Below are 16,967 nucleotides of genomic sequence, written 5' to 3'. Positions count from 1 at the left end.
GCTTTGTCTACTGCGTTTGTTGTTTCTGTTCTTGCAATCTTTACAACTTTTTTTGTTGCGCAAATGAGTAACTTTCCGTTTACATGTTTCTACTGCGTCGCAAAATCATCATACCAACACAATCTGACATTTTATTAGCTCCTGTAGTCAGAGTAGAGAAACCATTTAAACATCTCACGCAGCTGGGTCGATTCTTTTTGCATTGGAAATAACCTTGAGGACACGGCTCACATGTCCCATAATTGAAGTAGGTTCCAGGTAGACATTCTGTTAAACAGTTCAAGAATATAGTTATACTATGTAGCAGTCTTTCTAAAAAAAAAAGTCAGACAGTAGGTGATTCATGCATGTCAAAAAAACGCATCGAATTCAGTTTAATTTCTTGTTCAGAAACATGTACTGATCATATTATCAGCCTAAAATTTTCATTTGGATTGTACACGATAATAGTTTCTTGTAAGTGTTATTGTTCTTGAATTAGTTTAATTTGGTTGATTTTAGTGGGAGATTAATATATGATTTTCTAAAAAGTGTAGATCTGAAAGCGGAAATGACTATCGTTATGAGAAGGTATAGCATATATAGACTGAAAAAGTATTGCTTATTTGGTGAGTTTTTCTACTCCATGAATCACTTTACCATTAGCAGTGTCTGAATTTTATGCGCACTGCTACGTAAATGTTTACACTTTCTAAGTACTCTGTAAAAACAGAGATAGACATTAAATATCCTTATTATATAGGTACAAATACATGATTCTGTACAAGTTTTCAGTTGAAATATGATAACATATGGATACTTAATTGGAAAGAGTGAATAATACAAACATGATCACGAATGCTGAAAGACGTCTAGTTTTAACGAAAGTGCGGAACTTGTTCCAAGAAAGAGTTAAATATTAATGCGTTCTTGTCACGAGTCATTATATTTTGGTTGTTCATGATAATCTATTGACCGTCCTATTTATCATATAGATTTCCTCATTGGTTGCTTTATTTTCAACAAAGCTTTTAAGTTTTGCGATAGTTATGTTGTTCTGTGTTTTGACGTTTTAGCAGGAGAAAGTCAGAGAGTGAAATTGCCGTATTTTTTCGCAGTGTGAAATATCGGATTCTTCTTTTAAAAAAAGGAAAAGTGGATGTATCACTGCAATCTATACAATTAAAAATGTTTGTACAAAATGAAAGCCTCCTTAAACATAAACTGCTTTCACGCTAGTTATTTTTTTCTGCAAGTTTTGCACAAAGTTGGAGAACGAAAACTTACCAATAATTTTCACCGCTACATCATCTGATGTTATACTGACAATGAAATTCTCAGCTTCGCATTTGTATAATCCTTGACTTTTGTGATCTAAATCAACGACGGTCAACTCATAATCACTAGCATTTTCTATCAAAGTACTGTTAAAGAACCATTTTATACTCGGGGTGGGGTTTCCTGACACGATGCATGACAGGTTTAGAGACGCCCCAAATAAAGCTGTCTTATTTGTAATTTCAGTAAGTGCGATCGGAGCTGTAGCGCACCATTTGTTAGTCTCATTCAGCTTATTTAACTCACACATTATTAAAGATGATTTTTCATGCGATTCAGGGATGGACCAGGAATCGTTTCCAAGGAGTTCAAGAAATACGTTTTCCAGATCAGATGTTATGCTTCTACTTATGTTAACACCAGCGATCGAATTATCGATGAAAAGATCATAAAGGGAAGAAAAGGCAAACATTACGCAATTTTTGAAGTATCATCGAAGTTGTCTGTTGTTGTATTAGTCATTCCTAGTACCCAATGGTTCATTAAATAAACTGAATGAGCTTCATTCATTTGAGATTCCAGTATTTGTGAAGTATCTTTAGACACATTGGACATTTGTGATATTAGAGAAGCATATGGAAAATTCGACACATTCTGTAGAGCATTTTTTTAATCTCCATTTGTCATATTGAATTCCTTAAAAGCGTAGTCAGTATTTATTCCTATTGACTCTGGAGATAAGTTTTGGGTTGTAGTGTTTCCTACTACTGTATTCTTGAAATCTTCGACGTCATCCATTGCTGATAAGGATGCATTTGACATAACGTTTAATATGTCGACAGCCTCAGATAAAAACTGATGTATCTTCAGGAAGTTATCGCAATTAAACGCATAATAATCAACCTTATTTCTGAATTCTGTCTTCAAATAGATTTCCGTGTCATAGACAGTAGAAGTGTTGTCAAATGCAAATTCCTCGAAAGCGTTAGTTTCGTTAATTCTAGATACATCTCTTTTATGACGTTGTACGATATGATGAAGTGTAGTCATTATTTGAAATGTAATATCCCTTCTTTTTCTCTTACCTAATACATCTTTAACCAATTCCAGTAAGGTTTTTACAATTGATTTGGATATCCTCATCATACTTAGAACTGGGTGCCTGAAATCAAATTCAAATTCAAACTTGAGCCACTTAAGTCTAAATGCCTGCACCTGACATGAAACATTAAAGAACGATTTATCTGTTGTAGTTACTTGTATTTCGAATCGACAGTTACGAACATCTATCAAAGATTTGATTCCATAGTTTACAATAAGATCAAAAACGTGTAAAGCAGCGCCAATTGTGCATTCCACTGCTTCGATACCTTTCTTTGCTAATTCAAGCACGCCTTTGGTAGCTTCTAATCCAATTTGTGCAATTTCAAGTACCCCATGAGCTAGAGATAATACCATTCTTGACTTATCAACGACAAATTGTGCAACGCTAACTGCCGCTTTTGCAACGTCCAACGCAAGCATTGGTGCCCAAAAGAATAGTTTAGCCGCTTCCCAAGCAACATACGCAACACCCCGAATGATATTACAGCCTGCATTTGCAAGGTGACAAGAAACATTTGGAACACGGAACATACAGTTTGTTTTTTTTTAAACATGGATAACCGAACCATTCCCTTTTACACCAATGAAGTTTAAATCCTGGTACACACACACTGTGACATGTGCGTATTTTGCATAAAGTGTCTAAATGTTTTTGTGCTTTTCGCAATTTTTCCATTGCTCTTCGAAATGGTCCTTTTGCTTTCTCCAATTTTTGTTTAGCTTAGTCCATAGAATGAACGGCTTTGTCAAAAGCAGAGTTTGCACTCCAGATTTTGTTTTGGGCTTCAGTTTTCCTTGAGCTCTTATGATTCTATGTTGTGCTTCTGTTAATTTATCCTTTGCTGCATTCAACCTTTTGTTCGCCTGATCAGTTACTTTTTTTCGTCAACAAACTTAAACTATCAATGAAACTACATCCAAAGCTATTATCATTTTTAATCCATTCTACCCCTCTTTTGACCCTCTTAACACCTAAGTCACCTTTAACATTGAATGTTAAATCATACCAACCCTTTCCCAACACTGCTGAAAATTGGAGCCGTGTATAGAAAATATCCCAAATGTTATCTTCTACATATATGATTAATTTGTTATTTGAAATCAGTACATCTGATGCTTTTCTCAATCCAAGTGCAGTGACATATGTAGTGAAGTGTGCAACAAAGTTACGACTCGATATACCAAAGGCAAGACTTAAAGTAAATCCTCCTTCGACTTTAATGAAAAACCCAAATAATCGTTTTCCGCTGCTTATTCTTACCGATGCTTTGGCAGTTTTCTCGCCTTTCAGTAGGTTTTTTTTTAAACTTACTGCACTTTTCGTTTCTGTCTAAGGAATAAATTAACTCAACTTCTCCTTTTCCAAAACCCAGTTTGCAAATTTTTATGTCAGCATGAAATTGGAATCCAAATCCTCAGTAACCTTCGTTCATTGAGATCAATTGATTTCTGAACTTTTTCATGATTTTGTTGAGATTTTGTTTTATAATGAGAGTTTCATGTCTAACAAAATCCGTTAAATTCGAGGTTATTTCATTTTTTACTACTTCAAGCTTATCTAAAAATAATTGCCATGTGGTTTTGAAGCCATGAACATAGGTATACCAGATTTTGTTAAGCATTTTTACATTCAGACATTGAATTATTGTGACACCGAGCTCTGCAACCAAATTGTTTACAGCTTTCGTCAGATCTAAAAACGCTTTCATGACTGCTAAACTAACAACATCTTTGATCTTCAGTAAAAATATTTCAAGTAATTCACCAAAACGTTGTATGACGTTTTTGAAATCTATTATGTCTGTCTTTATATCAATAGCTGTATTTCTAGTAGAAAAATGATTAGAGCTTGTAATGCAAAAAAGCGTAAAGTCGGAAGTTACTATCAAAAATCCAATTTCTTATGACGGGAATGTTTATGAATGGATTCATTGTGTTACTATCCAAAATCCAATTTCTTATGACGGGAATGTTTATGAATGGATGCATTGTGTTACTATCAAAAATCCAATTTCTTATGACGGGAATGTTTATGAATGGATTCATTGATACAAATGTTCCTTCAGGGTTAGCTGTTTCACTACATATTTCTCTTCATCCATTACCTACGACGTTATCATAAGAAATCTAATTTAAAAAAAAAAAATAAATATAAATAAATTCAAATAAGTTCAAATTCTTGTTCTCACAGTTTGAAAAACAATTAACGAAATTCCTGCAATAGCACATGAACAACTTTGAAACATGGATGATTTGGATAAATAGAGCTTGAACAGCTATACTACCATTCTTACAGTTTCATTTTATTTTTCATTGTGGAGCGTATTCCTTTGCCTTTCGAACCTATTTTACCCTACCGGTGCACCTGGTCCATGCTCCCAGTTTTTAGAGGAGTCCGAGTTGCTTATTTGCTTTTGTTACTTTGTGTGTATGATTTAAGTTGCTTTATGTTCTTTGTTATATGTGTCTGTTTTACATGTTTGGTCTTTGTCCCTGGATTACATTCTTTTGATTACCGCTATAACCTTGGTTCCCTTGATTACTCTTTGATTACCGCTATGACATTGTTACCTTGATTACTCTTTAATTACCGCTATAACCTTTGTTACCTTGATTACTCTTTGATTACTGCTATAACCTTGCTATAAATTTTGAACAAGATAAATATACCTTTTATATTTCTGATTGTTCATCGTCAAAATTTCTTTTTAACTAGCAACGTTTTAGCTTATACGTTGCAATAAAATAATTACTTCATAATCCGTTCATTCAACACTTCAACTTGGCCATATAGCATTTTTATAATTACAACTTTTACACACAACCCCATACATCTGTCGTGTAATCGAGTTAAATATTTTTTTTATCAATTTTCGCATACCAGCTTAAGTGTTTTTAAATGTTCTTCACGTACCTCCAAGTGATATGTATGCGTTTATATTGGCATGTACCGGGATATTAAAATGAAGCTCGATCTCTTCGTTGAATAATCTGAACTTCAAACAAGGTGATACAAAAATCTTTTTAACCTTCAGCAGGACATTCCATTCACCAACGAAAATTCCAGTAAGAAGCTAAAAATGAGCAGTAAAACACAGTTAAAAGCACCGTTCGTTTGCGTGATGAACAGTTTATTTCTACAAGATTGCTCGTGGCACATATACCACACGGTTGTGTATTAGATTGCTAGGTGTACATCCGTGTATTTTCTGTCATGTTGAAGTAAACTGGTTTATCTTTTTATTATTATTTCCGGATATTATTTCGTTTAAGTGTATTTTCTTTAAAAATTCAAATAGTTTCGAATTGTAAAGAAGATAAGAAAAACATGTTTACGTGTTGTATTCGAATCTTATCATTGCTGAGGGTTTAAAAGACTGATTCTTACTGTAGAAAGATTTGGACTTTCTTATAAATAATTCCGCATCACTTTCGATGGAAATGTTAAAATTGCGATTCTCGAAGCTCCAGCATACATTTGAATCTATCCACACATTTGCAGCAGAAGACATCCTGAAATGGATAACTATCACATTGAAACCTGTCAAATGGAAATCTGATACTTTCTTAAGACTTTTATATCAGTTTAAGGTGATATACCTAGGATAATAGTCACAACACTTACAAATCATTAGAACATTAGTATGTATTCAGCATTTTTCATCAATCTCGAGTAAGCATCAAAGTTACTTGGACTGATTTTTTTTTTTTTTTTTTTTTTTTTTTTGTTTCAATTGAAAGCTTGATAGGCTCTGGTAAAATATGTTATAATGCAAACATATCACTGATTCAAGATATATGTGCCTTACCCTAGGTCTATCTCCTTTAAATATAACCAATCGTAAAGTTCAAATTTGGTTCGGTTTAGAAAGGTTTCACTGAATAAAATACTGAAGCTACGAACAATTACGCGAATACTTCGTAAACATTTATATTTTCATATACCACTATACGAATCTTTATTATAAATAAAATAGGCAGTAGTTATTGAAAAAGTTATAATAATCTTAATAAGAAAGCAACGATTTATTCTACCCTCAAAGACACAAAGATCTAGGGGCTTTAGGCTACGAATGAGACCAAATATATCAATTTTGTTATTACATAGTAAACATATGCCAATATAACGCTTCATTTCCTTCGCACACAACTAAACACATAACAAAGTCTATTGATCAAAATGTGGTTCTAGCTAGTTATAGTCTTACAAGTGAATATTGACAAGAACAAGAAATGTTTTAATATAACTAAAGAATTTGAGAAAATTAATCTAATTTTGAATTTGTATAATACAAGAAACGTTTATTGTTCTACCTGTATGTGAAGTCCCTGTAGCCATTCCAAAGATGAAAAGATTTTTGCCCCGAACTGATATCGATATCTTTTGCCCGAGACAATCCTACACCTCCAGGGCGAATGTGTAAAACAGTAGAGTCCCGAAGTGATTTGGAGACATCAAAGTTTTCTAAGACGTCCTGTGATTTAGGTGGAAATAACACAAAAAACGTATTTGTGCTCGCTTGACAAAAGTCCACAAGAAAACAAAACATGTTCCCAGCAGGTTCAGCCGGTATATCTACGTCATTTCCAAATACCGTGATCTTTAGACCGGAGCCGAACCTGAACACGTTATATAAATGGTCTTGGTGAACAGGGGCTCCTTTACATTCTAGTACATTATTGACCTTATTGCCTGGAATCAAATCAGTTTTTAAGTCGGTCAAAGAAAGAATTGATGAGCCTGATTTACTAAATTGAAGCCAATCCGGAAGAATGTGATACAGGCGTTCAAAAACTGTTGGTAAAAATACAGCTATCATTGAATGAACGTCTCGAGGAGTAATTGCGAAAGAAAAACAATCATCAGATCGCCTGTTCTCCAGCTTTACTCCCATTTGTTCTGAATATTGCAAGGCCCCAAAGACTTACTTGATTCCTGATGTGGTCCGAATAACTTCTAATCCGGATATAGAAACAGATATTGAAACAACGCCTATCTCTACAAAAACTACGCCAAATGTATAGTGAATACTATTATTTGAAGGCACTTTAAACCAATCAGCTGTTGAGGAAAGAATAATATTGTTAGTATTGCCATGGTGACCACATGACTCGATCTCAAGAAAGACACATCCTTTTGGGAGTAGTTTTCCGGGAATTTTGTGGACTTCGAAAAAGTTCGGTGCTTCACTTAATGTCCCGTTACCTACAATAGTAAGTTCAGTCAATTCAAAGGCATAAACATTGAGAGTTTTCAAATGTTTATATGTGCTTTATTCAACTTAACGTTAACAGAAAACAAATATCAATACTGTCACATATATGAATTGTACTAAAAACCAATATAGTATTTTCATTTACCTCTTTACATATATGTTATTGTTATTATTATTATTTTTTTTTTTTGGGGGGGGGGATAAAAAGAATACCTGTCAGTGACGGTTTATAAATGAATCAGTTTACTTCGATTAGCTTTGTTTTGTTTTTTGTTTGTTTGTTTGTTTGTTTGTTTGTTTGTTTTTTTTTTATTGTTTTGTTTTGTTTTTTGTTTTTGCGTTTGTTATGTTATGTTTTTGTTCTGTTTGATTTGTGTTAACTGTTGTATTTTTATTGTTGTAATTTGTTCTTTTTTTTATATGTTTTGTTTGTCTAAGGTTTTAGATATAATTTTCAATTTACATGACGCTTTGCATATCGGCGATAACTATAGGTTTTGTAATGGATGAACATCGTTAACTATAAGTTAAAATCATATAATCTCAACATTATAACAAACAAGCCTCGACAAGTTGTGTTAGTTGTTAAAAAAAAAAGAACCCGAGTTGATATTTTGCGATACTTAACTTTCAGGCGTCTTAATGATTCCCTTTAAGGATTTTGGCCGTTCAACATCCGACAACTGGTGGTAATTCTTGCGATCGTCCGTCTATGACGCCACGTATGGTATCGGAAGAACAGTGTTACGTCAAAACATTGCTTTCGATCAATCAGATTTAATAGGAAGAGTATTCAAGGGAACCACAGATGAAAGGAAAGCTGACAAAGTTGGAAAAAGTCATTGCGTTTGTCGTACAGTTTGGTCAACAGTTTTCTTTTTCCATCGCGATCTCTATATGTCGAACACGATATGAGGCTGCACTATCTTAAATTATACACAATTACATAACAACCAAATACATCAGAAATATTTTTTTTTATATTTGATATTTTACATATCCCTTGTTCCTATAACATCGTCGATGATGTGATATCGCAAAATACAAAATATATCTAGACGTTCAAGAAGTAGATAAACCAACAAAATCAAATAGAATTGAAGTTCACTTTTATAACGTTTCATGGAGGACATCTTTCAAAAAAACGTGTTTCATGCTATAGCCTATAAAATGTATCCTGTATCAACCACGTTTTATTGTCGAGACAGATAATTGATAATAATTTACCTATGCATGATCCATCAGAGTTTGTTCCGTTGATACATTCACATTTGTATGATCCAAATGTATTAACACAAATCTCTTCGCAGCCACCATTCACAAACAAGCATTCGTTCACATCTTAAATGAAATGTTGAAAATGCAACATCAAAATTATCGTTAATTATTTTTACATCCAAAGTCAAGTAGGTTATAGTGCCATTAACAGGGGTATCTCTCTTAACTTTCAATTTTACGATACATTCTGAATAAATTGTATATATTTTTACCTAGGGTTATATGGCAGAACAAACAAGGAAACAAAGGCTACAGCGTAATCAAAAGAATGCAACCCAGGGACAAAGGCCAGACACGGAAAACAGACACACACAACAAAGACCACGAAGCAACCAAAACCACACATATAAAGTAACAAAAGCAAATGAGCACCTCAACCTCCACAACTGGGTGCACGGACCGCCGGGTTGCTTATAAAAAGTCAAGTTCGGATCTAGCTAAACGATATTCTTTCTTTCGGATCAGATCACCTATAAAGTAAGCCTCCTAAGAGTGAAAGAATGAGTCGGCGAGAAGAGGAGCACATTTTTTTCCCATTGGAATACCGACCGTTTGTTGAAAAACGCGTCCACCACACTGAAGACATATGTTGTTGATAAAAAGTTCCAGCATTTCGTAAACATCTTTGTCTGTGTATTTGGAAGATGATTTGGAATTATTTCTTACAAAGTATGAGGAATCTCTACCAAGAACTATATATTTATATCTAGGTGTACCATCTTTTTGGAGAAAAAAAAACAACGATTTGTATGATGTTTTAAGTCGGGATTTCAACTAAGTATGGGGAACAGAAGAATACAGTGTTGAAAAATCATAGGTATTAATGCTATCACATTCTGATAATAGTCTTGGGAGCCATGCGTTACTTCTTACGCAAATCAGTAAGTAAATGCTCTGTGGATTCATTGTATGAAATTCTATGGTAATATGATTTGAACTCTCCAATCGACAATTGTAGACATAAATAACCCTGAGTAACTGAATTTGGGCTGAAAGGTATTTTTTCTCGTCACAAAGACGATAAGATATCATGAAGGAAAGTGAAGTCTTTGACAAAGAAGATAACCTGCGAAAGAGTAATCTAGGGAACCAAGATTCTAGCAGAAGTCAAAAGAATGTAATTTAGGGACAGACCAGACATCGAAAATAGAGACACATAGCAAAGAACATGAAATAACCAAAATAACAAGTGCAAAGAAATAAAAGTAAAACTTGGAGTATGGACCAGGTGCGCTAGTAGTGCGTTTCTAGGGTGTCCCATACTAAGAAATGGTTGGGATGCACTTTGCAAACCCGTATAAAGCGATACTTGTTCCTTGTTTACACTACTTTTATGCGTCGAATGGTGTTTCATTAATGTAAACATTACTTGATGAATTTTAAATCATTTTCCTAAATGTTATGACAGAATACCTTGAAAAATATTGATAAACATTACCTTTCTCACAGACATCTCCCTCGAATCCAGACAAACATTGGCAAGTGAAAGATTCCTCCCCGTCTACACAGCTGCCCTCATTTCCACAATGTGCATTCACACAATCGTCTATGTCTAATGAAAATGTTTTGGTTTACTTCCTTTATTGTTCATACATGCACTTATAAAATTGCCTATAAAGTTCCCTGAAGCTTTTGAAAAAGTCAGTGTATTACAGGAGGGGAAATGTACTTTAGCAGTATAAATACAAAGTAACATTTATGAAGATAAATTGACAGAAAAAAAGGCAGTGTGCTTATAACTCGCATATACGATTTGAATTATGACAATTTATGAAAACAAAAAAATTACTGTAGCTATTGGGTCAAGTCGCAGATTTATCATTTATTAAGGAGGTAGACCTAGAGTAGGGGACACGACTCTTACAAATTATTAGAACGTTTCCATCATTTTACAACAATCTCAGATAAGCATCAAAATAACTTGGACTGATATCATTCTGTTTCAGAGGAAAGCTTGAAAAACTTTGGTGAAATCGAATATGATACAAACATATAACTGATTCAAAGAGTTATGTTCCTTACTTCACATCTACCTCCTTAAATCATATAGTTTTATGTAGGTGTTTATAAAAAAATACTCTATTTTATTTGATGAACAGTTGTTAATACCTTTCTCTTTCTGTCCCTGTCTATTTATCACGTGCTAACTCCGATCCAATAGGATTTTGTATTCACCTGGATAGTTTGGTACTTAACCAGAAAACCTAGCGCGTTTTTTTCGAATGAAGGTGCTTGATTTACCTCTCTTATCATGGGTACCAATTTTTAAAGTTGTAAAAGTACTGCCTTTGAATTACTTTATTACGTGGATATATTCGTACCATCATATTTGCAACTGTAAACAGAAGATAAGTTTTATTTTTTGGAAAATTTATAGTTGAGATTTCTAAATGGGATGTTAATACAATAGCTAATTTGAATAGCTACCTTGAATATAAACATACTTGTACATGAATATCCCTCGGTATTAAGATAATAACCAGATTTACACCCACAACGATATGATCCATCGATGTTAGTACATGTTTGTGAGCATGTGTACGTTTCTCTACATTCATCAATGTCTAAAAAATAAGTACGTGTAAAACCAACTGTTAACATTCAAAATTACAGTGAAACCTCTTTCGATTGTTTTGGTTATGAGTACTTCTTGTATACAACTAATATTTTGATTATGATCTTCCTACATATTTGATTATAATGCTGCTGATAAGAGGTTACTCCTTGAAACACGTGTAAAGCATATCTAAATTTACGATATATAAAAATGGTATTTTGTTTATTTAAGAACCACTGGGTCAATACCGTTGCTGGTGGATCTGCAGTCCCCGAGGGTATTCACCAACCCAGTAGTCAGGCTTGTCTGACCCCGAATTATATTAAATTTTATCTACCCTATTTATGAAATCTTGGAGTATTTCAAATTTAAAAATACGTAAAACACTGAAACTTTATTTTAATCGGACAAAATATATCTTCAGCTTAACCATCATACAAAGACGAAAAATGTAAAACTATACCTTGACAAGACTTTCCATCTGCTGTCAGGTTATATCCTTGTTTGCAATCGCAATGAAAAGATTTGCATTCATTAACACAAATCTGACTACAGCCGCCGTTGTTGAATGAACATTCATTCGTTTCTACATTTTAGGAAAATAGAAACATAAATTGTGCAATATATTTAGATTTGTGAAGTATCAATGACACTACGTATAACAAAACGAAAACTTCTGCTTAATTGCTTTTGGAATATTATATCATATTAAATTAAACATGAAACTTTTTTATTCCCTTAAAACGCGTTTTAAGAGGTGTTTATAAAAGAACTTGGTACTGTGTGGTCCTTGCCAAATTATCCTTTTTTTTTAAAAAGTACATATATTAGAGATCAAATGGCTTTTGTAAAAAAATGAATGTATAGTTGATTTTGACTGAGTTATCCACTTTTGATTCGAACGAAATCCCCGTACATAAACCAAAGAACAAAACAACTGACAAGTTAACTCTATGGGGCCAATATCATAGAATCTGCCTGGTATCTACATTGACTATCTCTTAAATAGAGAAACTATATAAAAAAAATACTAGGCCTGAGACATAATGTAGGGGGACGCACAGACGGCAGCTCAACTAAACGAAATACAATTTATTATTTACATTTACAAGACTGAATACAATGAAAAAGGTGGGTATTTACCAACCCAGTAGTCAGACTTGTCAGACCCCGAATCATATCAATATGAGCAGTAGTGCAATTTTCAAAATCCCTTAACTTCTGAGGCTTCATTCCTTGTATTGAATATTGTAGAACCTGGTGATGAATTTGGCTTCCTCTCCCGAAAGTCAAGGTTAGGACTTTAAAGCAGTATATCGGAATTTGCAACAATATGATTTGTATTTTTTGCATTTTGGATGCTCTATGATTTATGCTTTTACTTTGACAAGTCTTCCCATCAGATTTTAGCGTTTCTCCTTCTTCACATTTGCACCTATAACTACCTGGTAAATTCACACACTTGTTACTGCAGCCACCGTTTCGTACTAAACATTCGTCAATGTCTATTTAGAAAAGAAACATGTGTGCTTTAACAGTTGATAAAATGTGAATAATAAATAGTTTTGTTCTTTCATAAGCCTCTTTGGAAGATGGGATATTTTTTCACAAATGTGAAAATTTTCGTCTTTTGCAGGTATGGTGTGAAGAAGTAATCAAGGGAATCAAGATTCAAGCGACATACAAAAGAATGTAATCAGACACACAAAACAAAACAAAAAACAAAAACAAAAACAAAATGACGCAAACATAGTGCCGGAGAACGCCTAGATTTAACGAGAATGCAGAATATGCTCCTTGCAAGAGTTAAACATTAATGTGTTCTTGGCACTAGTGATCGTATTTTGGTTATTCACGATTACCAATAGATTATCTTTTTTTATATATGTTTTCTCTATTATTTGTTGCTATGGTAAACAAAAATTTTAAATTTTGGGAAGTGTGGATTGATGTACTTATTGTGACGTTTTGTGATGTTTTGACGGGAGGGAATTCAGTGTGAATTATCAAAATGTTTTATAGTTAAACATTCGATATATCACAGCTACCTATATGATAAATCTTTTGAAATTCCAATGAAATGTGAATCATTGTTCCAAGAGAATATAAATGTGCACGATCTGCGATGCTTAGTCATCTTTCAAATGCATTTTTCATTTCTGAACGTATTTTCTAGTGTGTGTGTGTGTTTTTTTGTTTTTTTGTTTTTTTGTTTTTTGTTTTTGTTTTTTTGTTTTTTTGTTTTTTCTTTTTTCTAAAATTATTTTTGTCTTTTTGTGATTAAACAAAGTTCTTGAACTAAAACTACCTTGGCAACGAGAACCGGTAAATCCTGGAGCACAGACACAGTTATTAGGACTGACACAAGTACCGCCGTTCGGACAGGTTAATGATCCGTAGCATTTTGCTAAAATGTAAATTTATTATTTAAATATTTTAAAAACTTTCAAACTTGAGTGAGAAAAACTGTCGTTTACCTTCTAGGCTTTTTGATTGTATATATTCCGCCTCGTAGCCAGACAGGTACAGACAGATAGATAACCATCTATGGGCCTCAATTAAAAAACATTTGAAGTTCACTTTTATTTGATGAATGCACATAGTGTGTGGTAAAAAGCTGAAAATATACAAAAAAGGATTTTCCTAAATAATTGTCCAATCAAAATTATCATACATTCAAAATATCAAAGATATTTATTAGAATCAAAATACAGATAACAAATAATACATCACACAATATTTTAAAGAAAAGTGTTATGAAATAAACTTGAAATATCTCCCTTTATGATGCAGGGGTAAGATCAATTTTTCAAACAGGAAAGTCTCCCCCTCAAAGTATCTCAAAATATCTCAAAACTGGTGAAGGGAATGTGGGATGCATAAATAATTATGATATATCATATTTTATGTCACAATATCATTAATACTGCAAGTGGAATGAAAACAACTCAAAATACCTATCATAAACTATAAAGGCATGGCTTATCTAGGCAAAATGTAAGAAAACAACATGTGTGCTAATTGTGTAAAAAATATCATTAATTTCTCTTTTCCCATCAAAAATATGTATGCAACTATAAAATATAAGCATTAAAGATAATAATAAGACTTACATTGTGGTCTGTCATGAAAAGATTGACTCAAAAAATCTCGATGGAAAACGCATTGGTTCAATGCTCTGACTTATGTGGTTCACATTTAATCTCAAACCCGGAAACAGGAAATGACTCAAAAATGAAAGTAAAAGTACAATATCCAAAATAGAAATCAAGCGTACCCTAGGGTCATGAAATAGGACATAGGAATAGGTTAATTATTAGAACATCTAAATATATCAAATGTTAGATATAACCAATGAAAATATAACTAAACAATAACTATTGGGACAAGGGAAAAATATCAAAATTGTAATTGAGAACATTACACTCCCCGTCTGATATGAATATATCACTACTTAAAATTGAATGCAAAGACACAAAGAAAAATCCCAAACATATAGTTTACCTAATTATAGTTAATCATAAAAAAAATCAAAAACCATAATACAACAAATATAAAAAATAAAGTCCATGATTCACAGTTCTCACAAAGTTCACACCTCATTATGGCTTAAAAGAAATAGTTTGTGTGATAGGTCTCACATACACACGAGGTTGACCATCTTTTATTGTCCTTAACAAAACTTTTCGAACGTGACTGTCTTTACTTGGAAACACATGCTCGACAATAGCAAGAGGCCAAAAGTTTCTATGTTGTTCATTGTCTTTTAGAATCACAATGTCACCTTCTTTTATATCGATTTGAGTCTGTTGCCAATTCCTTCTAAGTTGTAATGTTTGCAAATATTGTCGTTGCCACCGAGTCCAAAATTGGTCTGCCATAATTTGAACTAGTTTCCACTGTGAAGTATACACATCTCGGATGTTTAGATTGCTAAAGTTTTCAACACATGCATCTGTTTTAGTAGTTAATAGAGAATTAGGTGACAAAACATCAGGAAATCCTGCATCAGTTGAAATAGGAATCAACGGACGAGAGTTCATTATGGCTGTTGTTTCTGCCATAAATGTACTTAGAACCTCATGTGTTAGCTTCTTGTGTTTATTTTCATACAAGATTGAATCAATGATGCGACGTGCTATTCCAATGAGTCTTTCCCAGGAGCCACCCATGTGAGACGAATATGGTGTGTTCAACCTCCAAACAGTACCTTGATTGTTGAAAAAGGTCTGAACTTCTTTGTCTTCTACACATATTGTAGGGATACCAAGTTCTTTGGCGCCTCCAACAAAATTTGACCCTCTATCTGAAAAGATTTCTTTCACTTTGCCTCTAATTGAAATGAAACGTCTCAATGCGTTGATAAAGCATGAAGTACTCATATCCTAAATGACTTCTATATGAACTGCTCTACTAGAGAGACAACAAAACAAAACAGCCCATCGTTTTGAATTTGAACTTCCACCTCTTGTATGGCGCGTAACTACCTCCCAAGGTCCAAAACAGTCTATTCCAACATAAGTAAAAGGTGGACAAATTGCCAATCTTGCTTCTGGTAGATCTGACATCTTTTGAATTTTAACTTTGCCTCGAAATCTTTTGCACAAAACACATTTTGAAATTTCTGAATATACTATTCGTTTTGCTCCAATAATCCAAAATCCTTCACTTCTGATTTTACTTTCAGTTAAATGTCGACCTTGATGTCGAATGAGTTCATGACAATGTGAAGCAATAAGTTTGGCTATATAATGTGAACCCGGAACAAGGATAGGGTGTTTCTCTATAACGGAGAGAGTTGAATATTTGAGTCTACCACCTACACAAAGAATTCCATGATCATTGAAGAATGGGTCAAGCTTAAGTATCGAACTAGATTTGTGAACAGGTCTGTTCAGCTTCAAATTCTCAATTTCCTTTTCATACAATTCATTCTGAACTTGTTTGAGGATGAACATTTCTGTTTGTTTCCTAAAATTTGGATCGTTTTTACTTACAACCACTTTTTGACCATTCCGTTTTGATTTCCATAATTGTATGAACTGTCTCAGATGTGATATTGCGCGTACAAGCGATTTCCATGAAGAAAACTTGGAAAAACGATGACTTCCAATTGCTAAGTTTTGTATACTGACTTTCAACGCAACTACTTCCGGACGGATATCTTTATCCTGATTTGGTTCAATTAAGGGATAGGTTTCTGTTTGTGAATCACTACAGTTTTCAGAGAGTAACCATGCAGGACCTTTTGTCCATCTTTCAACGAGAGTCAATTTTGCTGTGTTTGAAAATCTTGTACCGATATCAGCGGTGTTCTTTTCTGATGCAACATAAGACCATTGTGACGGTTTTGAGACTTTATGTATTTTTTCAACACGATTTGAAACATAAGTGAAGAATCTTCGAGTTGTATTGCAAATATAACCTAAAGTTATTTGACTATCTGTGTAGTAGTGAAATACATCATGAGATAGATTCATATGATCACAAATAGCTTCTCCTAGCTCAGTAGCAAGTACAGCACTACATAGTTCCAATCTGGGTATTGTGTGACC

At 33.5% G+C, this 16,967-nt stretch overlaps 2 protein-coding genes across 2 annotated transcripts; both read right to left on the bottom strand.

The window, feature by feature from the left end:
* Positions 1-15,014: 15,014 nt before the first annotated feature.
* Positions 15,015-15,794, bottom strand: LOC148607353 (uncharacterized). Its single transcript, XM_088543525.1, has one exon. It carries the CDS (start codon positions 15,792-15,794, stop codon positions 15,015-15,017), a length of 780 nt encoding a protein of 259 aa, XP_088399651.1.
* Positions 15,795-15,797: 3 nt separating this feature from the next.
* On the bottom strand, positions 15,798-16,892 carry LOC148607352 (uncharacterized). Its single transcript, XM_088543524.1, has one exon. It carries the CDS (start codon positions 16,890-16,892, stop codon positions 15,798-15,800), a length of 1,095 nt encoding a protein of 364 aa, XP_088399650.1.
* Between the last annotated feature and the right edge of the window lie 75 nt (positions 16,893-16,967).

The sequence above is a fragment of the Perna viridis genome, chromosome 9 (assembly GCF_037379345.1).
Source record: "Perna viridis isolate PV_CMFRI_1.1 ecotype Kerala chromosome 9, ASM3737934v1, whole genome shotgun sequence".
NCBI classification, from domain to species: Eukaryota; Metazoa; Mollusca; class Bivalvia; order Mytilida; family Mytilidae; genus Perna; species Perna viridis.
This window is presented reverse-complemented; position numbering and strand designations above follow the sequence as displayed.

What these genes read in the sequence shown, in the direction of transcription:
- LOC148607352 (XM_088543524.1), bottom strand. Translation starts at nt 16,892, where the DNA reads ATGAATCTATCTCATGATGTATTTCACTACTACACAGATAGTCAAATA.
- LOC148607353 (XM_088543525.1), bottom strand. Translation starts at nt 15,794, where the DNA reads ATGAGTACTTCATGCTTTATCAACGCATTGAGACGTTTCATTTCAATT.